The sequence below is a fragment of the Ovis canadensis genome, chromosome 7, assembly GCF_042477335.2.
Source record: "Ovis canadensis isolate MfBH-ARS-UI-01 breed Bighorn chromosome 7, ARS-UI_OviCan_v2, whole genome shotgun sequence".
Taxonomy (NCBI): domain Eukaryota; kingdom Metazoa; phylum Chordata; class Mammalia; order Artiodactyla; family Bovidae; genus Ovis; species Ovis canadensis.
This window is the reverse complement of record NC_091251.1, coordinates 90,122,909-90,148,525: the sequence shown is the minus strand read 5'-3', so window position 1 is coordinate 90,148,525 and position 25,617 is coordinate 90,122,909. Positions and strand designations below refer to the sequence as shown.

Here is a 25,617-nt window from a genome sequence, read left to right as displayed (position 1 = left end):
CTTTCTAAGGCCCATTCGACTTCACATTCCAGGATGTCTGGCTCTAGGTGAGTGATCACATCATCGTGATTATCTGGATCAGGAAGATCTTTTTTGTACAGTTCTTCTGTGTATTCTTGCCACCTCTTAATATCGTCTGCTTCTGTTAGGTCCATACCATTTCTGTCCTTTATTGTGCCCATCTGTGCATGAAATGTTCCCTTGGTATCTCTAATTTTCTTGAAGAGATCTCTAGTCTTTCCCATTCTATTGTTTTCCTCTATTTCTTCGTGCTGATCACTAAGGAAGACTTTCTTATCTCCCCTTGCTATTCTTTGGAACTCTGCATTCAGATGGCTATATCTTTCCTTTTCTCCTTTGCCTTTCACTTCTCTTCTTTTTATAGCTATTTGTAAGGCCTACTCAGACAACCATTTTGCCTTTTTGAATTTCTTTTTCTTGGGGATGGTCTTGATCACTGCCTCCCGTACAATGTCACAAACCTCCATCCATAGTTCTTCAGGCACTCTGTCTATCAGATCTAATCCCTTGAATCTATTTGTCACTTCCACTGTATAATCGTCAGGGATTTGATTTAGGTCCTACCTGAATGGTCTAGTGGTTTTCCCTACTTTCTTCAATTTAAGTCCGAATTTGGCAATAACAAGTTCATGAACTGAGCCACAGTCAGCTCCCAGTCTTGTTTTTGCTGACTGTATAGAGCTTCTCCATCTTTGGCTGCAAAGAATATAATCAATCTGATTTTGGTATTGACCATCTGGTGATGTTCATGTGTAGAGTCTTCTCTTGTGCTACTGGAAGAGGGTGTTTGCTATCACCAGTGCATTCTCTTGGCAAAACTCTATTAGCCTTTGCTCTGCTTCATTCTGTACTCTAAGGCCAAATTTGTCTGTTACTCCAGATATTTCTTGACTTCCTACTTTTGCATTCTAGCTCCCTATAATGAAAAGGACATCTTTTCTGGGTGTTAGTTCTAGAAGGTCTTGTAGGTCTTCACAAAACCGTTCAACTTCAGCCTGTTTTTTAGAATAATGTAAACATATCATAAAAAGAAAGACTCTGAATCATGAGATGTTAGAGATTATTTGGCCCCAGTCAGAGTGAACATCTTTCAGTCCCTCCAATTTGCCATGTTGTTTTACATCCTAGGTGTTTTACACTGTCAGGATCATCTTTTCACTCACTCTCTCCAGCTTACACAAGCCAGTATCTATTGACCTTTCCTCAGAGGTAAACTTTGAGCATTGCTTCTGTAGTTTTCCTTCTATACTGTTCATGGTCTCTTGGATTTCTTTTCCCATGGTGAGTGAAAGTCGCTCCATTGTGTCTGACTCTTTGCAACCCCATGGTCTATACAGTCCATGGAATTCTCCAGGCCAGAACACTGGAGTGGGTAGCCTTTCCCTTCTCCAGGGGATCTTTCTAACCCAGGGATCAAACCCAGTTCTCCCGCATGGCAGGCAGATTCTTTACCAGCTGAGCCATAAGGGAAGCCCAAGAATATTGGAGTGGGTACCCTATCCTTTCTCCTGTGGATCTTCTCGACCCAGGAATCGAACCAGGATCTCCTGCAATGCAGATAGATTCTTTACCAACTGAAAGCACTTATCATATTCTATGGAACCCACCTGTTAACTTATCTCTTTCCTCCACCAGATTGAAAAGTCCATGTGGACAGAAACCATGACTTTTCTTTATTACTTAGCTCTAGCACAATACCTGGCACACAGCAGGCATTTAATGAAGGTTTATAGAGAGGCTTCCCAGGTGGCTCAATGGTAAAGAATCCTCCTGCCGACGCAACAGACGCAGGTTCGATTCCTGGGTTGGGAAGATCCCCTGGAGGAGGAAATAGCAACCCATTCCAGTATTCTTGCCTGGGAAATCCCAAGGACAGAGGAGCCTGGTGGGCTACAGTGCATGGGGTCACAACGAGTCAGACACAACTGAGTGAGCACACATGCACACATGGCATCAGAGGGGCTCAGGAACAGATCCGGGCTCAGGTACAGATCCGGGCTCAGGCACAGATCCGGGCTCAGGTACAGATCCGGGCTCAGGCTTTTCTCAGCTAAGTGATGTGGGCAAGTGATTTGACCTTGCTCAGCTTCAGTTTCTTCACCTGCACTGGGCTGTTGCAGGGCTTCTCTGACATGATGCTGGACTTGGCACAGCACCCGGCACAGCAAAAATGCTCAGTACTGTGGCTGCATCACTGAGGAGATGAATGACTAAGCCAATCACCTGACCAAACAATTAAAATATGTTCTAGATCTCTAGAACAGGACAGAGCTTCCTGCAACAGTGAAAATGTTCAGTATCTTTGCTTTCCAATACAGAATATACTAATAAATACTAGCCAAATGTGGCTGCTAAGCACTTAGAAATGAACCAGTGTGACTTAATTTTTAATTTTATTTAATTTTCATTCATTTTAACAGCCACAAGCGGCTAGTGGTTACTATATTGAACAGTGTAGCTCTACAATCACAATGGGAATACACAAAATTATGCACCATTTGGTTTGCTTATATTGTGTAATAAATTGAACATTAAAGCATAGTTTGCTCAAATAATTAAAATTTCCAAGGTGAAATTTCTCTTAACAGGGTGCACATGTTTTCAGGGCAGGAATTTTATCTTGTTCATCAACATCTTATATATAGTAGGCGTATTTTAAAACACTCTTTAGTTGAAGAGAAGATCGCAACTGCTAAAACTTGAAGACTTTGACATTTCTTGTTTCTTTCCACTTTAAGAATAGCAAGTAATTCTAAAAATCAGACAATCACCATTAAAGGAAAACAAGACAAAGAATGATGTTATACTATCTGAACTGTATGTCCTCCACAAGCAGCTACCTCAAGTATTTACTTTCAGAAAAGGAACTAGGGAAAGAAAGAAGTTTCCTTAATATGCCCCACATCTCCATCTCTGTTTCATCTCTGCTTGTACCATTTTCTTTGTCAAAAGCCTCTTACCCCAAACCCACCTTCATCATCCAAATTCTAAATGTACTATATCGTCTAGTTCATGTGGTGTGCTTGCATGAAGCATTCCCCTTGACCAAAAAAAAAAAAAAAAAGGCTGGGATCTGAGAGTCTTCTCAGATGGTTCAATTCTGCTCTGTTCTACAGATGTTTGTCAAGTTCATTATACACAATGAACGTTATACAATGAATGTTAGCCCCATAGAATTTAATGTCTCACTTTTCTGAACTACCACCAATACCTATATGTAATATTTCATTTTTCATCATGACAAATTCAGAAAATTTACAGTCTTCTTGGATTGAGTCAAGCATCTTTTACATATCTTGATTTGGAGTATTTCCAAACCTAGAGAAATACCTTTCATATGAAAAAGAAGAACTCAGAAACAAGAGGAGCCAGACACTGTCATGCAAAACCATGCCACTGAGTGACAGAGAAGACATTCTTGGCGAAATCCCAAGCTACATTCCTAAAACAAGTCCCTGAAGAAATTCTGTTTTCTTTTAACACTTGAAAGAACCATCAGGTCCTCAGTGGATATTGCTTTTCTGTGATCCACCCATCAGCAGGAATAGTACCATCGTCATCTATATTTCTGGACCCAAGATATGTGCATCAGCATGAATAAGCTGACAACAAAATTCTTCACATTTTTGAGCGCAGACGTTCATGGAAATTTCTTCTATCCTTTTAAGCGGAAAAAAAAAAAACAAAAACCTCACGTAAATCTTACTAAAGAAAAGCAAGAAATAAGATTAACTATCCTCAACTGTGTTCTCACTGAAACTCAACAATTTAACTATTTCTCACAGCAGCTACTCCACATCTTTTCTCCTCTTTCCTTTCCCTCACTCCTGACAAGTGGATTTTCCTTCTTTAATGAGATGTTTGAGGTCATGTGGTACATTGTACCTCAGCATCTGTCCTCTCCACCATGGAGCTCCCCCACCTTCATCCATCTTTCATCCTTTTTCCTCTGATCTCTAAATATTCCCTCCCAACACCAATACCTGAACCCATACTCTTGCTCTCCTTCTTTCCAGACTCCTCCGATATCTGTCAATCAGTAATGAACCCTCTACTCCCCAGTACATTCTCGTAAGACTCCCTTACCTCTGCCTACAAACATGTTCATTTTCCCACTAAAAACAGAGAGAGAGAGAGAGAGACAAGGGGGAAAAATCTTCCTTTCATCCTAGTGCTCCTGTCTTTCTATTCCCATTCCTCTCCAGGCTCAAGTCCTGAAAGAGTAGTTTACAATAGTTAAGTCCATCTTGATAATGTATTTATAACTAGTGGATTCTTCAACCTATATTATTTTACTAAAACTATCTTCTCAAAGGCCATCCATGAGCTAAAAACCACTAAACCAAGTGGTGTTAATCATGATACTACTGACTGAACTCTCATTAAAATGTTTTCATCTCTTGGTTTCCAAGTGACACGGTGATCTGGAGAACGAACATAAGAGCCAGCTTCTACATCAACAAAATGCCTACCACCCTTCCCTCACTCATAAGATACGGGAAAAGAAACGATGGACTCACGCTCATTCCTTCCCCATGGGGGAAATATGCACATAGAATCTGATCTATCAGGTGAGCTTGGGAGTGCTATATAACCTCGGCACTGGCAATGTAAGCCTCTGATTCCTTGTACCCTTTTGTTGATTATCAGTCATAACAGCTCCTGTGATGTTGAAATAAAAAGAACAATGGAATTAAGTTGAGTTAGAGGGCTACTGTAACCAATTTCCCAGAAATTTGGGTGGTTTTCTTTGGTAGAAAGGCCACTCACTGGACAGTGAAGTCTTTGAGGGAGTATAGCAGGGACCACACAGATAGTAGAATCTTCAGTGACCACCGTAAAACAGGGTCACACCGCCTAAAAAAGGGACCTTTGAATAACAGAGCATCCTTATCTCTTCATCCCCTCTTTGACCATTCTTGCCAACTTCTTCCTTTTTTTCTATTCGAATCCCCAAAGGGACATATTTCTTAAGGCTTCATCTTTAATCTTCTCTTGTCTTCTTATTTTCCTTCCTTACCATTCTTATGTGCCCCTACCCATTCATTTCAAGCATTTAACGAATCTTCTTTTTTCCTCCTCAACCACTGCCTTAACGAATTTTCTTAATTTCCCAAACCAGCTCCTCTGCCTAACATTCCTCTTTCTGTTGATGGCAGCACCACTGCCCTAACTCAGGCAGGTGCAAATCTTCCTTGAATTCTCTTTTCTTCTACTTACCCCACATAATCACAGTTCAGTTCTGCTGATTCTTACTAAATGTTTCTCCTTTTTTCCTTTTCCACTCCACACCTTCTGTCAGGCCCTGATTATTTTTCACGTGGGCCTCTCCAGGCCTCTTAATTTTAAATCTTAGTTCTAAAGTTTCTCCCTACTACACTGTACCCTTCCAGTTAAGTATTCTAAAGCACAGCTATTAGCTCCTGTCTTGTCACCAATGAAAAGTTTTCATGGACTCCCCACTGCCTAGAGAATAAAGACCAAAATCCTTCAGTTCACTTTTTAAAACCTTCCATGCCTGACTCCAAGCTTCACTTTCCATTTTGCCTCCCACTACTCTCTTCCATAAAACCTACACTTCACCCTGTCTCAGCTCTGCCCTGTTCCCTAAACATGTCCCCCATCTCCATCCCTGCTCCAGTTTGCTCATGCTTCTTTCTTTGCCAAAAGCCTAACTCCTACCCCAATTCCATCTTAAACTGTCCAAAGTCTACACACACAACAACCCCGGGGGACTTCCTTGGCAGCCCAGTGGTTAGGACTTAGTGCTTCCACTGCAAGGGGCTCGGGTTTGATCCCTGGTCAGGGAATTAAGATCCCACAAGCCACGTGGCATAGCTGGAAAAAAAAAAAAAAGAGCAAAACAACACCCAGTTCACCTGTCCTCCTTCATGAAGCACTCATCTTGACAAAAGGATGGAATCTGTCTTGTCAGTAGAGTCCTCTCAGATGTTTGCTCTGCTCTGTGCTGTAGATATTTGTATATGGATGCTCTCTCCCTTGCTGCTGCTGCTGCTGCTAAGTCATTTCAGTCATGTCCCTCTCTGTGTGACCCCATAGACAGCAGCCCACCAGGCTCCCCCATCCCTGGGATTCTCCAGGCAAGAACACTGGAGCGGGTTGCCATTTCCTTCTCCAATGCATGAAAGTGAAAAGTGAAGGATAATAAATTCTCTGAGACAGAAACAATATCGTAACATCTTGTTTTTTTCTGAAATGCTCAGCATAGCAGCCTACAGTAGATGGATTTAGAATATGCATTGAATTAATGATGTTTCACAAAACAGCTGATGTAGTAGCAGACACTCATTTTAAGATGCCAAAGAATGTCTGATTCTTTTGTGTTGAAAAAACAATTTTTGCTTTTAGAATCCTCAGAGAACTCTGAAGCTGCACTCTGCCAACAGTCTCATTACGTACCGTTCCTGACGATATTAGATACCCTAATATCTTCAACTATTTCCATTTTTTTTAAAGCTCCTTTCCTTCTTCTCCTGCTCCTTCTCTACCTTATCATTTTTTTCAGAGGCCATCTTTACTTTACCTCATGAAATTTAATATAGGTTATGATGTCACTTTTTCTTTTTCTTTGAAGACAGCAGCTAAACCCATCTGTCCTTACTCAAAAAAAAAAAAAGATTTTGGACAGGGCAAAATTTCAAGATGTCATTTAGGAAGAAGTTTAGAGTATATCCTATTGAAGTGATATGTCACTATTTTTTATGAGCACCCTGCTCATTTACAGTCAGAATATAGGACCAGGTTTACTATTACTTCTCCCCATATATTAATATCTTATCATCATTAATATATTATAGAAATATTTCATTCATTCTTCCATGTACAGAGTTTATACACTTAACCTGGCATGTATTTTGTTTTGACAATGATGATTTAAAATGATACTTTCAAGAGTTTGGACACCTTTTTTTAACTACCAGCTATTTTCTCTCTAAGTGAAGCAGGGAGAACTTTCTACCTTTGGTTTGGGCAATATTTGGTTGCCTGTTAAGAGGACTGTTGAATCTTTTGTGGTGATACTGATATTACAGCAAAAATTAAAGTAGCAATAATAGTTGAAGTAATTCTGGAATTAAAACAGTAGAAAGAGTACCTAATACTTTATTCATTCCAGGTTTCATTTATCCCAATGAAGAAAATTTTTTAATACCTACATATTAGTTGCATCATTCTAATAGCATTTGGAAATATCTATTGCTTTTACCAACATTTGTAAATCACATGGGGTTACTTGCTCAAAAGAACATGAGGTGCAGAAATGTTTCCATATGCTAGAAATAATTCCATCATTTTAATAAGGCAAGAGGAAAATGTGGTTTATTTTGCAAATAAATACTAAGCTATAGAAAGTGTCCTTAGGAAAATGAGGTACCTTCAAGGTTAACTATAAGCAACTCTCCAGCCACCTGACATTACCTCCCAAGACAACATGGTGGTATAAAGTCAACTGTGATTTAAATAAGGCTTTTAATAATGTTACTATGGTTAAAGTAAAATTTAAATTTTTTAATGTATTTATTTATTTATTTTTGGCTGCACTGGGTTTTCCTTGCCACATGAGCTTTTCTCTAGTTGCGGCGAGCAGGGGTTACTCTTCATCAAAGTGCACAATTTTCTCATTATGGTGGCTTCTCTTGTTGCGGAGCGCAGAATCCAGGCGCGCAGGCTTCAGTAGTTGCTACCCTCGGGGCTTCAGTAGTTGTGGCACATAGGTTCAGTAGTTGTGACTGGCAGGCTTAGTTGCTCCAAGGCATGTGGAATCTTCCTGGACCAGGGGTCGAACCTGTGCCCCCTTGCATTGGCAGGTGGATTCCTATCCACTGCACCACCAGGGAAGACCCTAATTTAAAACTTTAAATTCAGTTAATCTTGAACTCTCATCTCCTGACAATGAGGCCCACCCTTTTGTGACTCCTGTGATTATATGATCAAGAGAAAACAGGTTCTAACTTTTGAATTTCAAGATTACTCATCATTCTTACTCCACTGTCTAAACCTTTTAGTCTAAGAGGACAATAAGTTTTTGGGGGGTGGGAGGAATGAACACTACATTTAAGGCTGGTTAACAAATAATTTTTCAATTTCTATTCTTCTAAAAATGTTCATATCATGTCAATGTATGGCAAAACCAATACAGTATTGTAAAGAAAAATAAAGTAAAAATAAAAATTAAAAAAAATAAAAAAATTAAAATGTTCATAAAAATTTCACTTAATAATAGCACATTACCACAGAAGAAAGAAAAAGACCAGAAGCCCTCTGACAACAAGCAGCTATTGTTAATACAAACCTCACCCAACTCCAGACCAAATGAGTAATAGTACATTTCAACGGATACCAAACCATAGGTGACCAACTACATATACTGTAAGCAAATCTCCTACCAAAACAAAGATACTGTAACACTGTATGGTGAGTATCATTTATCTCCAGACCCTAATTCCTGTTACTAGAGATATGTACTATTTCTACTCTGTCTCAGAAGGCATCCAGAGTTCATTGTTTATTACTAGAAATAGGGAGAAAACAATTCAATGACCAAAGAAGTGAAATGTCCCCTAACTTGAACTCAGTCTTGCATGATTCAAGAACCAACCAAGCCTCATGAGAGTCCATTTTTCAAAGGGGTCATATCTACAATGTTCTTATAAACTATTACAAAGTACCCTGGGCCTGCATATACCTGGGCTCTTTTATGCAATAGGGATACTAATCTTTACGTCCAATTTACTATTTAATCTAAATACAGTTCCAAAAGACAGATAAGTTAACAGATGTAACTATTTTACCTAATTTTGTCACAGTAGTCATACTTATGGTTGGCATTCATTTCTGAAAAATATCATGTTTCCTATAATCATAAATATCTGTTGGGCTGTCTAAAGTTCTCTAATATGGGAGAGTAAACGGTGTTTCTTAAATATCTTATTAAAGATATTGTTCTTTAGGCAGTACATTTTTCCATTATGATATATACACACCAGTACACTAGGTAACTTAAGTGTTGTTAAACATCAGTGATTGCCTGACACACACACAAATGAAGATAAAGTTCTTTTTCCTTTGTTAAGACCAAATATTTGCCTTTCTACAAAAAGTCTTAAGTCTGAATGTTCTTAAGTTGAATTGAGTCTTGTTTCACAGGTAATTTGCTTCAAGCAAAACATTCCAAAAAAGATCCACATTTTAATCAATAATTCAAAAAGTCACAATACTAATGTAACTCTTTCATAGGAATTCTGAATATGGAAACAGCAATATTTTTGGAAGCTGAAGGAAAAACAAAGAAAACATAAATAAATAAAGACAAGTAATGGAACACCAATCATGAGCTAGACACTGAAAAGAGAGTTAAGGGTATAGGCAAAGAGGGCCTTCCCTGGTGGTCCAGTGGTCAGAACTCCACGCTTCCACTGCAGGGGGCCCACGTTAGACCCCTTGGTTGGGAAAATAAGATCCCCCAAGCCACATGGCACAGCCAAAACCAAAAAGGATACACGCAAATAAAACACAGACCTTGCCCTCATGAGTTTATAATCAATCTAACGCCATTTTTCTTGCATCAAAAGAGCTCAGGAAACTCAAACAGGGGCTCTGTATGAACCTAGAGGGGTGGGATGAGGAGGGAACTGGGAGGGAGGTTCAAAAGGGAGAGGATATATGTATACCTATGGCTGATTCATGTTGAGGTTTGACAGAAAATAGCAAAATTCTGTAAAGCAATTATCCTTCAGTAAAAAATAAATTATTTTTTTTTTAAAAAAGCTACCCATATTGCCATTAACCCATGAATAAAAGATACACATGCCTTACAGGAAACTCAACTCCTGGGATAATCTGTTTCCCTAAACAAGAGGCCAGCTAACATAGCCTTCCCATTTCTTTACATTTTGGGGTGATTTTATGCTATGTATTCAGTCATAGAGATATATAATATACATATTACTATAATGATAATAATGACGATGAAGACAGCAATAGCTAATACTTGTGAAAGTATTCATTAAACCTCAGATACTACACTTAACACCGTATTTATTTATTTTTTATTTTTTATTTTTAGAAGGAATAGCACTTCATTTTACTCGGTTCCACATTTCAAAAATTACACTGTCTGCATTTTGAATTAAGTGAAAGAGTTGAGAAAGGTCACTTTTTCTCCTTTGTATCTCAAAAAAAAACGAACTTTGACTAAGTTTCAGATGCAAAACAAGAGGTCCACCACAGACATTAATTTTAATAAAGTTATTTAACAGTCCCCCTTTCTTAAAGGGCTCCAGGAATTAGATGGGTGACTATGGGCTAACACCATCTTTATCAAGTATTGGCAAAGGTTATAGATGGGAAAGCCTTTGCTTGTTGAACGGAAGAGGAGGTATCACAGAACCGAGTAACTGATAAAACTTCAATCCTGAATTAGGTTAGGTCTTGATCTGCTTCCAGCTAGTTGACCTCTTGAAATATGTGGGCTGTGCAGTAAGTCTTTGGTTGCTGTATGATTTTCTTCTTGCTTCTAAATCTCACATATTCTCAATTTGTTTCACAGATCAATCTCTTTTCTTTGGACTAAACCAATGTGGATAAGGGAGCCCAAAAGGGAATTAATCAGTTTTGGTGCATATTTTGAAGACACTTTCACAGAACATATTGCTCTGAAGTTAGGGTTAAAGTGACACTTTCCATTAGGATAATGTGGAGGACAACATTCTCTCAGGAGAAAGTAAGCATTCTAAGCTTTCCTCTCCTAGGCATCTTCCCTCAGGCACTGAGACTGCAGCCATCCAATTCATGGGGACAGGCAGAAAGAGACTTCAAAAGTCAAACATATTTCAACAGCTAATTTTTGGCAAGTCTGGCAATGAGATCTTTCCATTCTTCTCTCTTCTTTGTGATGTATGTAGGAGTGAGTAGCTGCAGTAGTGATTCTGGCTGTTGTCTAAAGAAGTTCTGACACAAGGCCTCAGTGTTACATATCACATACATCCCACAGTCATAGCTGTTTTGTTGAGCAGGGGCTTTCTCTTCCACAAAGGCCAGTTTGTTTCCTTTTCTGCCTAAGAAAGCCTCTAGTTTCTCTGCTACCTGTTTTGCATGGAATGAGTTACTTCCACCATAAGAATCATAATGAAAAAAGCCATTTTTATCTTGCAGATAAACCAACAAGCTCCAGTGGGTTCCCCCAGCTGCGTGGTTGGAATTATCATTGATGGCTAAAAATACAACTCTCTTATTGCAGAGGTCCAAGGGTTCAAGGAACACGTCGATTTCTGCTGGGTTGCCAGTGCACTTGAAGAACTGAGTAACTTTGGGGCTGATGAAACAGACTTTGTCAGAGCAGTCATGAAATTGACTGTTGGCAAAGTACTCAAAGGCAAACCCAATAACATGGTCATTGAGCCAGCTTGGAGGATCCAGTAGTGAGACGTCTGATTGCCGCAGTAGACTGTCCATGTAACTCAAGACTACTGGGTCCATCTTGTACTGACCAGAGCTGCTCAGAAATTCCAGAAGCTGGTACCATAAAGAAGGCTGAGCACTGAAGAATCGATGCTTTTGAAACGTGGTGTTGGAGAAGACTCCTGAGAGTCCTTGCTTCGGGCCTCACCACCCCTACCAGCCTCCAAACAGCTCTGTACTGGCCGGAAAAGCTGCGCTATACAACACCGTATTTATTATTCAGTCTACCCTTCACCGTAATCTTCACCATATCCTATTTGATAGCTACTATTATTATGTGTGACTGTTAGAATTAAAAGATCACTGTTTATTAGATAAAAATAAAATTATTAGATAAAAATAAAAGACAAATATATCAAATTAAGAAATCTAATTCTACTTTTTGATTGATTCATCTATCTAGAACCACAGTTCAGTTCAGTTCAGTTGCTCAGTCGTGTCCAACTCTTTGAGACCCCAAGAATCGCAGCACGCCAGGCCTCCCTGTCCATCACCAACTCCCGGAGTTTACCCAAACTCATGTCCATCGAATCAGTGATGCCATCCAGCCATCTCATCCTCTGTCGTCCCCTTCTCCTCCTGCCCCCAACACCTCCCAGCATCAGGGTTTTTTCCAGTGAGTCAACTCTTCACATGAAGTGGCCAAAGTATTGGAGTTTCAGCTTCAGCATCAGTCCTTCCAATGAAGACCCAGGTCTGATCTCCTTTAGGATGGACTGGTTGGATCTCCTTGCAGTCCAAGGGACTCTCAAGAGTCTTCTCCAACACCACAGTTCAAAAGCATCAATTCTTCAGCGCTCAGCTTTCTTCACAGTCCAACTCTCACATCCATACATGTCCACTGGAAAAACCATAGCCTTGACTAGACGGACTTTGTCAGCAGAGTAATGTCTCTGCTTTTTAATATGAATCACAGGTAACAGCTTAATTGGGAAACCCTAACTATAAGTTATAACTACCTGCTCTTCAGCAAAATATATGCAAAGGTTAAGATAAGAGAGGAGACAGGGAAAAAAGAAGAACCATACACATCTCCTATACATATCTCCTATCCTCTTAAACCTGTGTCCCAAAAGAGTCAATTTGTATTATCAAAGAACTTACACCAAAGACTTTGCTCTAAAGGAATATCTTTAACCTGTGATGAAATTTAAAGATTTAGGAGTTAATTTCTTCAGTTATTTATTCCACTGCGATCTAATAACTTTTCTCATTTGCCACTACCTTTCTATTTCATTTTCAAAAAAAAAATGTCCATGCATGCATACTCAGTTGTGTCTGACTCTGCAACCCCATAGACTGCAGCCCACCAGGCTCCTCTGTCTATGGGATTTTCCAGGCAAGAATACTGGAATGGGTTGCCATTTCCTACTCCAGGGGACTTCTCAACCCAAGGACTGAAACCCAGTCTCTTGGGTCTCCTGCACTGGCAGGCAGATTCTTTACCACTGTGCTACCTGGGAATCATTTGACTAAAAGATTATATTGAAAAGAAGCATTTTCCAATTCCCCAAAAGGTATTCCCCAATTGAAATCAGGATACCCCACTGAGAGTGGAGAGTTCTAAAACTCCATTGATAAACACATAGCTTCAAATCCCAAATTTACTCAGTCTCAAAACTGCAATCCCTACAAGGAACAAAACAGCCCCTCCTTCTCTAAGATGCTGTTTGGGAAGATACCTCTCTTTTCATGACGCTGAACTGGCATGAATCTAGCAAACTTCTTTGGCTAAATCCTAATTACACTAATACTTAACTTTTTTAATAGTCATAGAAGTCTCTAAGTATTTTGTGAATGCCATGGAGTTTCTTCCTGGAGTAACATTCCTGAGTACTTACACATAAAATTTCATACAATTTCAGGAGTTCTAAAGACTTACTGAAGCCCAGTTATGGACCTTAGTTTAAAACTCTTGGTCTGTTTCCTCATCAATTACATATCTTTCTCTAGCATAGGAGCTTGGGATCATATGTGAAAATAATGGAGCAAAACTTTTTGAAAATAAAAAATCAGTTAAAAGAAAAATGTTAAACGTCTCAAAGTGGAAGGGATACTTGGCAATTTGGGTATCACTAGACTGGTTGGGCTTCTCTGGTGGTTCAGTTGGTAAAGAATCTGCCTACAATGCAGGAGACCTTAGTTCAATCCCTGGGTTGGGAAGATCCCCTGGAGGAGGGCACAGCAACCCACTCCAGTATTCCTGCCTGGAGAATCCCCATGGACAGAGAAGCCTGGTGGGCTACAGTCCATGAGATCACAAAGAGTTGGACAGAACTGAGCGGCTAAGCACAGACTGGTTGTACACCAAAACATTTCACCAAATGGCACAAGTGAAACCATCTAGAAGTTACCATAGTCTTACTGGACACAAAGTCTATTATTCTCTCAGACTATCACTGACATTTTCTTGCCTTATATGTTTCAATACCATTTAACCACAGGAAAATTTTGACATTCTAGTACATTTGTATTTTCCTTACTCTACCTGTCCCATATCTGGAAATCAGTTTAGCTTACGGTGGGTTTTATTTGTTGATTTTATTTTATTTTTTTCATTTTTTGATTTTATAATTTAACTGTCCAGAGTTGTAGAGAGAAGGGAGACTTTGCTCTCTCTCTGGCTAGAATCAGTATGCCTGAAGAAGTATTTCAATATAGCAATACGTTCAAGCTAGGCATGAGTATTTCTCTCTGATTAAGGGCTCCCTGATCAACCTAAAAATCACAATGCCTCTGAAATACATCTCTGCATATTCCCAATCTTGTAGACTTCAAAGAGTTGCTATCAAACAGCTAACAACCTGCAAGGTCCATAAGGGCAGGGTTTGGTCACTATACTACGCCCAGTGCTTAGCAAGCCTGACACACAGCAGTTGCACAAAAAACACACCTACACTGCACTGATGAAACTTTTAAACCGGCTACTACTTCTACCACTAAGTATGTGGGCTCAGCAAGTTACAAAACATCTCTGAGACAGTTTATTTATCTAAAAAGAGAGAACAGCAATCCTCATAGAGTTATTGCTAAGATTAAGTAAGATCAAGTACACAAAGCATAACATAGTAGTAACAAAAGTACTATAATTATCCTTTAAAGGAGACCTACATTTTGAGGCCTGTTAGGGTGACTATAGCTGAATTTTTAAATATAACTACATTATAAATTAATGTGATTCAAATTAATTTTATGACATTTTTATAAAATAAATAATTATAAAGGATCCCAAAAAAACTAGGAAAATAAATATTATAGAGAAAAAGATCATAAATCTCAGTGTTTCAAAAGAAAACTATTTCCTTATATATTTGTGGCTTAAAACACAACTAACATTTTCCAAGTGACAAACCTGGCACAAACATAGCAACTGGGAAATTTATTTTTGCTAAAATTATTATCCAGCACTGTCAAAAAAAAAAAAAATCCTTACTTCTCAAAGGCATGTATCCTAAGATGAAATTGTCCTAGTGGTGAAACTTTTAAAAAGTCCATTAAAATGTGTTTTAGTTTTCTTTTTCCTTCTGGGCCAGTTTCTGTAAAAATTAAGTCTAAAGCGCCATCTACTGTGTCTGTCAGGATCACATCATTTTTTGTTCATTTTTCAGAGTGCTAGAGAAATGCAAAATGTAGTAAATTAAGAATCTGTTACTTTAAAATTCTATTCCAAAAAAATTAGAGGGTGTGCTTTTTTCCCCATTACATATTTTTATACATATACTTAGTGTAACTGCCTACCTACACACACACACACTTTCATATCTGTGCAATCATTTTTCCTGCTTTCTTTTCACTTTCTAATTAGTAGGCCTAAACTCACTATAAGAAGAGTATCACAGTAGGGACCAAATACTTACTCCTGTATATCAGAAGAACAAGTAATAACAGTAGCAAAGTCTGACTGAGAGTTTTTGTTGTTGTTCAGTCGCTAAGTTGTGTCTGACTCTTTGCGACCCCATGGACTGCAGCACACCAGGCTCCTCTGTCCTCCATTATCTCCCAGAGTTTGCTCAGATTCATGTCCATTGAGTTGGTGATGCTATCTAACCATCTCATCCTCTGCCGCCCCCTTCTTCTCTTGCCTTCAGTCTTTCCCAGGATCAGGGTCTCAAGCCCTTTCACCACAAGGCTGTGATCCATGAAATTGGACTGAAAGTTTACTGTGTGCCAAATAGTGTTTTAAGTGCTTTTGACTCAATATCTCAAGTAATTGTCACAATAATCCTTTGAGACAGCTGTCATTAGTATTATCTCCATTTTACAGATAAGGAAACTGAGGCACAAAGGAGTTATTCAAACTTTGCCCAAGGTAGCACAACTAAGTGTGATCAAACTATGTTTAAATCCAGACTTTCTGGGTCTAGAACCCATCTCTTTACCATGATATCAAGTATTACTATAGGTAGGTTCAAGTAATGATTAATCAGCCTTCTGTCATCAGAACTCCATAGGACAAACTCTACATCACACTTTACCTTAATACATTATAACATCATTATCTCTCCCTATAGGCTTTTTTTGTACATATGTGTTTTTTCAGAGGTGTTATTTTAATGCAAAGAACTTTTTTAAATACCTGGGCCTTACTCTGGAGATTCTGATTCATTATGTCTGAGCTGAAATTTGAAAGCCTTGCCAAATTTGACACAGTCAGTCTGGGGCCCAGAATTTAGAACAATAGAGCTCTAAGACATAGTTTGTTCTTAAATTAGAAGTTCTCCTTACTTTTCTCATATTTTAAAGAGTTTACACACAGAGAACTATGATGGTGAAATTGTCATAAATTTGGATTTTGTGTTTTACTGACTTTCAAGATACAAAAGTATAAGATTGATAAATGGAAATTCTTAATTCTGTTTTAATAATCTTAGAAGAGTAGGGAAGAAATGAAGTAAGCCTCCCTCACTGCTTTCTGTATACAAACTCTTTTCTGACCTTCCAGATAACTTATTCTCTGTACCTGTGATTTTTCAAAAGTTACTCCATGAATTCTCATTGAGGGGGAAAAGGGAAGACAAAAATTAAGCAGCGTTCCCATCCTGCCCTCATTTAATCAAAATACATCATAGACAAAGTCTGAAAACCACTGACTTACTCCACTGACACTGGTACAACTCACTGCTCTCTGTTTCACAGGAATTTACCACCATGCCAGGGAAAAAAAATCTCGAAGTAAGGGTCTATGACTATTCTTGTGAAGTAAATGAACAGATAGATGGATGGATGGATGGATGGATATAGACAGCTAGCCCAGAGCCTCTGTGACAGTGACTTATTTATTTATTTTTCTATTTATTTATTTATTAACCCACGGGGTCTTTTTTAATTATACAGATGGAAGTTTTAAGGAGAAAATATCAATGTATTAAATGAATCTCCAGTTACTATTCAATCTCTTCATTCCTCCTTAAGAGTACAGTTGGGGGACACAGAATTCTAACAATTTTTAAAGCTTCACTTATAAACATGGTGTATCTATAATGTAAGGAAACAAGTGTTTTAACAACACTATCATTACATATCTATTTGAGTGACATTTGTGAAATAAAGCAATCAAGAACGTACTCTAAAAGAAGGCCTGGCTATTTGCAACAACATGCATGAACCTGGAGGACACTCTGCTAAGTGAAATAATTCAGACAGAGAAAGACAAATACTGTATGGTCTCACTCATACGTGAAATCTAAAAATGTCAAACTCACAGAAACAGAGAGCAAAACAGTAGTTGGTCAGGGCTGGAGTGGGGAAAAATGGGGAGATGCTTGACAAAGGGACAGTAATAAGATGACTGAGTTCTGGGGATCTAATGTGCAGTGTGACGACTACACTTAGAGACGCAGTATTTCATACTTGAAATTTGCTAAGAAAGTAAATCTTAAGTGTTCTCAACAAACATAAAACAGTAGTAACTATGTGAGATGATGGGTGTGTTGATTGTGGTAATCATTTCTCACCATATACACATATCAAACCATTACCCTGTACACCCCGTGTGTGTAGTTTGCTCAGTCACTCAATCATGTTCAACTTTTTGTGAACCCATGGACTGTAGCCTCTGTCCATGGAATTTTCCAGGCAAGAATACTGGAGTGGGTTGCCATTTCCTTCTCCAGGGGATCTTCCCGACCCAAGGAGTGAACCAGCATATGCTGCATCTCCTGGAGTGGCAGGCAAATTCTTTGCCACCACTGAGCCACCTGGGAAGTCCTCTGACCACTGGCTACATCGAAAGTCAAAAATAAACCTAAAAAATTAAGACCTGCCACCCCATAAAATAGTGAAAAGGATGTATACTAGGAACTATTTCCCCAAAAAGGAACACGCATAAAATGGGTATACAATCTTCCACGAGCATTTGGAGGGAAAACAGCACTCATGTGGATATACTACTGCTGGCACTAGCAAAGAAATCTGGACACCATATCGTTAAATCACTATGCTTTATAATTACAACTATTACCACAGTAGTTTTCATTTTCTATATATCAAAATATTCTTTGTCCTAAATCTTCCTTTCATGAGAGGAATCAAAGCCAAGTCCTTTATAGGGACCCCACACTCTTCCCCTTGGAGGACTTGGCAGGCTTTGTAGCTTCAACTAATTGACATTACTCCTGCTACTTCACATAAACCTTCACTTCAAGTTTGGTGTGTCTGCTACCACATTGCCCAATTCTTCCAGTCTTCCAAATACTATGAAGAAGCTTCCCAGAAATTCCTGTTTGGATCAGCAAAAACTATTTGGTGTCATCAGCAGATTTCACCATTTCCTTTTGGAGTCATTAAAACATTAAACAAGCACGATCTTGGTATCAACCCTCGGAGTTCCGACGATTAACCTCTCCCCAGCTGAAGTCAAGCCATTCTTGGTTATGTTGTGATTCCCATCGTAGGACCAGGACGTGTTTATTTGCTAAAGGCTTAAACTCTGGTGGATATTTTTTAACTGAAAGTTGCAAAATGCATTAGGAAAGTAAGGAGGAAAAAGTTCCCAAAGGAAAGGCCAAAGAAACCAGCAAAGAGAAACAGCTCCTACTTGAGTAGTCCTATTCAAGCACTCAACCACCGCATATTCCACTCTTTCTGAAACCTCAAGCAAAGGCTGACCTTTGCCCTCCACGTATTTGCTTCTTTTCTAATCATATGATAAACCTTATTAAGTACATTTGAAAATTCTATATAAATTATAACTAGCAGATCCAACTACCTTATCAGCTTTTTCCTCTTTTTATTACATTTGAAGGGAAAAAAGCTAACAGCCCTCACTCAGAAAGTGATAAGGCAAACAAACAGCTTCCTCCTCTGTTGAATCTGTACTCTGACCCAGAGAAATCACTCTTTCTTGAATTCAAGAGCAAATTTGCTTGAAGCTTTCATTCCGCTTTCCAAGCCTGCTCTCTGCAGCTGCATAAAAGATGAGACATGGGAATGAAAGAAAACTAGATTGGAGCCAAAAAGCAATACTGTCCGTATGCAAACTCACTCAAAGAGCAGCAAGGCTTCTATATATCCCTTTTCACTTTTGCCATCCTAGCAGAACCCTAGCCAAAAGGAGGAGGCAATGTACTTTATCTGTCCAATCCTGTTGAAAACGACTTCCCATATATAATCAAGAAAAGGATGAGTTCACTGGATGCACCTCCCTGCCTCCCCCACCCATCCCCCAACACCCTCTCCCAACTCCCATCCCTAGTCTTGATACAGCCCGAGGTGGTGTCAGATCAGCCTTTAGCTCTAAACTACATGCAATGAGGCAAGATCATGGGAATGACTGGAAAGATGCTCACAGGTCATCATCATCTTAAGATGCCCGTGGAGTAAGAGAATGGCAGAGACACTGCAGCTGTAAGCAGAACTTACTTCATCTGTCTTACCCCATGCACCATCAAGGCAGAATCTTCCCCTCCCAAAAGCCTGACTGTGCAGTTAGACGTTCAGAAAGCCTGGCAGTGCACTAGCCTCCATGCAAAGGTGTCAGGTAAGCATAAACCCAGCAATCTACTCAGGCCAACAGTGAAGTGCCCAATTGATAAAGTTCACTCTCAAAATCAAGGGCTTCCCAGGTGGCTCAGACGGTAAAGAATCTGCCTGCAATGGAGATGACCTGGGTTCAATCCTTGGGTCGGGAAGATCCCCTGGTGAAGGGGATGGCAAACCACTCCAGTATTCTTGCCTGGGAAAGCCCATGGACAGAGGAGCCTGACGGGCTACAGTTCATGGGGTTGCAAAGGGTCAGACATGACTGAGTGACTAACACACACACGCACCATCAGGATCAAACTCTGCTGGGATTAGAAGGGCATTCTCAAGGATTTTTACTCAGATGTCATTATAGCTCCATGTTATTTTTAATGCTGTTCTTTGGATTTTGCCCCACACAGAATTCCCAAGTCACAAGAGGATCATGAACAATGTCCAGATGTATAAAATGCAAAAATACCTCCCTCCTACTTTTGGATTCCAAGATAAACACCACAAGAAGCACGTGTGACTAAACTCAGGGTCCATTCCAAATTAAATACTGCATCATGTGCGCAGTGCAGGGCTTAAAAAACAAAACTGCACAAATATTCTACACGGTTCACAAGCCCAACTTGGGCAAGCGCATGACCACATTGTAAGAAGGAAACATGAATTGGAGAGTAGGGGTAAAGGGTGAGAAAAGTCTCAGGCATGACCTTTCCCAGAAAATTGGTGCTATTTTCAGCCAACACTTGTATGATACAGGACATAGATAAAAGAAGAAATAGTATTTTTCTTTGTTTTCTTTCTACTGATGGCTCTCAATTCTAAAACCACCCAGCAAATAGGAAAACCCTACAAATACTTCAAAATCCCTAGCTAAGTCATGCACAAACATCATTAAATATACACACACACATACACACACATGCACAAACAGAGGTAATGAATACTTAAATATCTAGCCAGCCAGTCCAGACAGAATCCTTTTGACTTATAAACTGGGTTCTACACAGAGTACATGGAACCTCAGGGAGCACAGAAATAGGGCATTCAGGTCATATGAAAGAAATCTACATTATTTTTATTATCTTTCAAAAAATTAAAGTAAAAAAAAAGGATGAGTGGATGAATAGATACTGTTCAGAGAAAGTCTGGCTGAGTTCAGTCTTTCCCCCATAATTTATCCTAAGTAAATGCTTTTAATGAATTAAGAGTGGGAAATGTTTACTAAAATATCTTGATTTTTTTTAACTTATATACCACTTAATAGATATAAAAGAATGTGTATACTACGTAGGTTACTGAAGCATAATGATATACTCATGAGCCCATCACCCAATTTATGAATCAGAATATTCCCAATCCCAGTGAAGTTACACATCGGCTCCTCTTGAAGTCCATTCTTCTGTCTCCCTCCCGAAGATCACCAATATTCTCAATAATGCATTTATTTTATTCTTGCCTCTTATAAAATAATTTTTACCACAACTGATAGCATGTTCTAATGTATTTGCTAATCCCTCTTTGTGCATGCTTCCACAATGGGGAGGGAAGAAAAAGTAAAGTCCTTCAAGTGTTAGTCACTCAGCCGTGTCCAGCTCTTTACAACCCCATGAACTGTGTAGCTCACCAGGCTCCTCTGTCCATGGAATTCTCCAGGCAAGAATACCAGGGTGGGTAGCCATTCCCTTCTCCAAGGGATCTTTCTGACCCAGAGTTCTAACCGGGGTCTCCTTCATGGTAAGGCAGATTCTTAACCATCTAAGGCACCAGGGAAGCCATTACCTCAATGTATTTTTTTTTTAAAAAAAAGAACTATCTTTTTGCCTATCTTCCCCCAAATTTAAATACCTCATGATCAGAAATTATGTCTCTAACTTACCAGTACCTAACAAAGTTATGGGCATAGAATAAGTGCTAAATACTTATTTTTCAATTCATCTTTCACATCAGAGCCCCAATGTTTTAAATGTTCCACAGTAGAGCCGGTCAGCAACAATAAAGATTGCTTTATTATAATCATTCCCTTTCTTCTATGACAGACCTCTGGGAACCAAGGACCAGGTTTATCAATTATCTTCCTAGATTCTGAATCAACATATAATAACAGTCACTACATGACCTCATCACACACTAGATAAAATCTTAGGTGGTACTAAAATTATCAAATGAGACAATTCCTCTAGAGTCTTACAGTGCGGACTTCTTACTTGGAGAGCACATTATCACACACAGAAGTTTAATATGTATTTGAGCTACATTTAACCAGACATGTCAATGAGACATGGAGGTGTCAACTGTTTTTTACTTAAAGACAGCATCGTCTACAAAGCAAACCAAACTGATAGAGAAGTCCCCACTACTTGACAGCAAAGAGTTTCACAATCACCTTAAACATTACTTACTAAACACAAGTGTATTCGAGGCTGTGTTCTTAAGGATAAACCTACAACTTAAACTATATGACCATTATGCAAAACAGTTGATTACAAATTTGTCCATCAGCCCAGAACAGCAAAAGTAGGCAGTTTATGCCATTCTGGATTCAAAATTTTATTGTGCAACCTCTCCTAAAAGTATGTTAGAGAACTTCTCTGTCATTTCTTTATTCTGAACAAAGCATAGATTAAAAAGAAAGAAATATATCTCTGGGTATAAAAAGGAGCCAGGAGAGAATGTGCCAGAAGAACTTAGGCCAGTCATAAGACATCAATCTACAGGATCTTTCTAAAGAGACAACTGTACCGTTATTCTGAAAGACTTAACAATTTACACTTTAGAAAGAAAAGTTTAGGGAACTGTTCACACAAGTGCACCTATAATCTGGAATTAGTGCTATTATTAAAAAAACACAAAAATTAAAAAAAAAATTTTAAGTACTGCAGCATATGCCAGGCTACTTTACCAAACCCAAACCTTTTTACATTAATACAGCTGAGAAGTCTTGGTCAAGAATCCATAACGGTTTTGATAGGTTGTTCCAGGAAAAAGTTTCGGGACATTGAACATCATTCTCAGAAGACTCTTAGTATTCTTTTTTAAACACTCCATGAAAACAAGAAGAAAAAAAAAGCACTCATCTGTACCTATCACTGGCTACACATGACCTTTTCTTTTTTTTTTAAATTTTTATTTTTACTTTACTTTACAATACTGTATTGGTTTTGCCATACATTGACATGAATCCACCACAGGTGTACATGCGTTCCCAAACATGAACCCCCCACCCACCTCCCTCCCCATAACATCTCTCTGGGTCATCACCGTGCACCAGCCCCAAGCATGCTGTATCCTGCGTCGGACATAGACTGGTGATTCGATTCTTACATGATAGTATACATGTTAGAATGCCATTCTCCCAAATCATCCCACCCTCTCCCTCTCCCTCTGAGTCCAAAAGTCCGTTATACACATCTGTGTCTTTTTTGCTGTCTTGCATACAGGGTCATCATTGCCATCTTTCTAAATTCCATATATATGTGTTAGTATACTGTATTGGTGTTTTTCTTTCTGGCTTACTTCACTCTGTATAATCGGCTCCAGTTTCATCCATCTCATCAGAACTGATACACACGACCATTTCTTAATTTATCTCAGTTGAGTTTAAAATATCTTCGCTGTTACCACTACATTTTGATATCAAGCTAAAGGTGTGCTAAGGGGACCAAGACTGTTCTTGACCACAGGATGAGACTAGCCAGAAAGATGTGCAAGTGACCACAACCACCTCACTGTGTCCCTCCATGTTCATGTTCATCAGAGCAGTTCACTTGCCCATGACTAGGAGAAAACCTTGACACAGACATTACATTTTCTCCTCGTACCTCCCCTTCATCATCTAAATTAGGTGTTTGGTAGCCCAAGGGCAACTCTCACTGAACCTACAGTCAAAGAAAGATAACAGCTGGCAGCACTATGATATTGATCCACTGTGAGGATATTTCTCAGATTATGATTTGACTAGAGCTGAACTACTGCCATCCCTGCTGGAACCAGTTGGTCCTTTGTTGCTTTTTCTTTTGTTTTTAGCTGTATCTCTAAAAGCATACACTGAACCACAAAAGAGGGAAATAATTATTCTTTTCTCACAGTCACATAGAGTGACTGTTAACTGGGTATGGGGTTTCTTTGGCGGGGTGGGGGAGCGGTGATGAAAATGTTTTGGCATTAGATAGTGGTGACAGTTGCACAAATTTGTGAATATGCTAAAAAAAAGAGTCTTATCTACTTTAAAAGGGTGAGTTGTATGATATGTGAATTATATCTCAATAAAGCTGTTTCCAAAACATTTCTGTTATTTGAAGGCTTTCTGTACTGTGTTCTTTATAAAACAACGAGCATTTTGAGGTCTACAATGATACATCTATCTCACGATGGGCTTTATTGAAGAGCAAAGCTCTCGCATTCAACAGATGTTGATCCACTGTCGCTGACTCTGGGGGAGTAGAATGCACCCACTGTGAAATCTGTCTTCCTGTCTTTTGCTCCTCAACTCAACTTTGACAACTTCAATGCACATCTTTGTAAGACAAAGTCCTCAGCAGGCCCTAGAGCCTGAAGTATTAATAACAGGTGCCATCAGTCCCTATTATATTAGAAATATAGAGAACTACAGCTGGGCTGTTTACCCATGGTGAAGCAACGCAATCCAACATTAAAATTTGAGTTGGATTGTCAAATCCATCTCTACCTGATGAAGGGTGCATCATTTGGTTATCTCTGAAAGTGTACTCTCATCTTATACTTCAAGTCTACACACTCTCTCATGCATATGAAAAGTGGTAAAGAAAGGGCTTTCTGGCATATTCAAAAAACACCTCTTGGAGAAGGGAGCCCTATTAGGAATCTGTCTTTTACCAAGTTCACTACCGAATATGATTTACTCACCCTTTCAACCAAAATTTGTTGAGCACTCACACCTGCCAAACATTGGGATTACATAAATGAGTTAAATTAGTCACACAGTCTACCATAAAACAACTCACCACTATGGAGACACACAGAATGCCTGGTAAACAGGTAACGGCAGCAGTGTGCTACCCCTGAGGAGGAATCCTGGGCTGTCGGGAGAGTGCTCAAGGTCACAAGCCTGAATTCTGGAACAAGCGAGGAAGGCTGCAGACTCTAATCAGGAGCTGGCTACTAAGGGCCCTCTCTGAACCCATCATTTATTCAACACACTTGGACACCTCCACACTCCCTCACCTGTTAATAACAGCCCAGTAATAAACTACATGCTCTGAATTTCTGAAGAATTAGACCTCAAGCAGCTAATTTTCAAATACTTTTCTCAGAAAAATTTCTTTGAAATTCTAGAAAAGGTTTTCTCCAGCAGAGGAATGAAACAGAGGATATGAAACAAACAAAACTAAAATTTTAAAGTATTCTTTTTCATATTATTTAACATAATCCACAAAGAAAGGGTCAAGATTTTAAGTTCAGATTTCTTAAGCTCCTTTTACCTTTATAAACTCTCAGAGAGTAGGGAGAACATCTTGTTAACCATGGTATCCTCAGTTGACTCTCACTAAATGAGAGTCAAATGAATAAACACAGAAATAAATCAGCAACAAGCGGCCCGGGAGCCATTTTCCTGAGGTAATTACTGATGGTATTTGACAACCTCCTTCACAGTATACCTGTTTACTCTCTCCTCTTCTCTCTTCTTGCCCTTCGACTTCTTTTCTCTCTATCGTCATCTCTTCCTTTCTTCTTTTCTCTCTTATTTTAAATGTGTCTTAGGACTGGCACCAACTCTTCTCACTGGCACTGCTTTGCTACACTGACCCCCGCGGTAGCAAAGGAAGACCTGCATTTTCTAATTACAAAGCACCCCCTAGTGGTCTAAGCTCCCTTTATCCAGAGGAACCACATAATAAAACTGGAAAACCTCAAAGTTAACCAAGAAATGGGTGTCCCCAGTGGTTCAGGGGTAAAGAATCTGGTTACCAAGCAGGAGACCGGGTACTGGGTCAGGAAGATCCCCTGAAAAAGGAAGTAGCAACCCACTCCAGTATCCTCGCCAGAGAAATCCAACAGAGAGAGGACCCTGGTGGGCTACAGTCCATGGGATTGCAAAAGAGTTGGACACTGAGCGACCAAATAACAACTAAGAAATACCAATGAGTTGCAGTATCCTGTGCCAGTTAGGTC

The 25,617-nt window shown here is 39.2% G+C and overlaps 2 protein-coding genes across 5 annotated transcripts in view; both read right to left on the bottom strand.

The window, feature by feature from the left end:
- The window catches only part of RAD51B (RAD51 paralog B), a 615,635-nt gene that overhangs the window by 505,921 nt on the left and 84,097 nt on the right, over nt 1-25,617 (bottom strand). The gene's annotated exons all lie outside the window — the stretch shown is intronic.
- On the bottom strand, nt 10,077-12,073 carry LOC138443841 (sentrin-specific protease 8-like). Its single transcript, XM_069596892.1, has one exon. It carries the CDS (start codon nt 11,515-11,517, stop codon nt 10,879-10,881), a length of 639 nt encoding a protein of 212 aa, XP_069452993.1. The 5' UTR covers nt 11,518-12,073; the 3' UTR covers nt 10,077-10,878.

Coding starts and splice junctions, on each gene's coding strand:
- LOC138443841 (XM_069596892.1), bottom strand. CDS start 11,517: ATGGACCCAGTAGTCTTGAGTTACATGGACAGTCTACTGCGGCAATCA.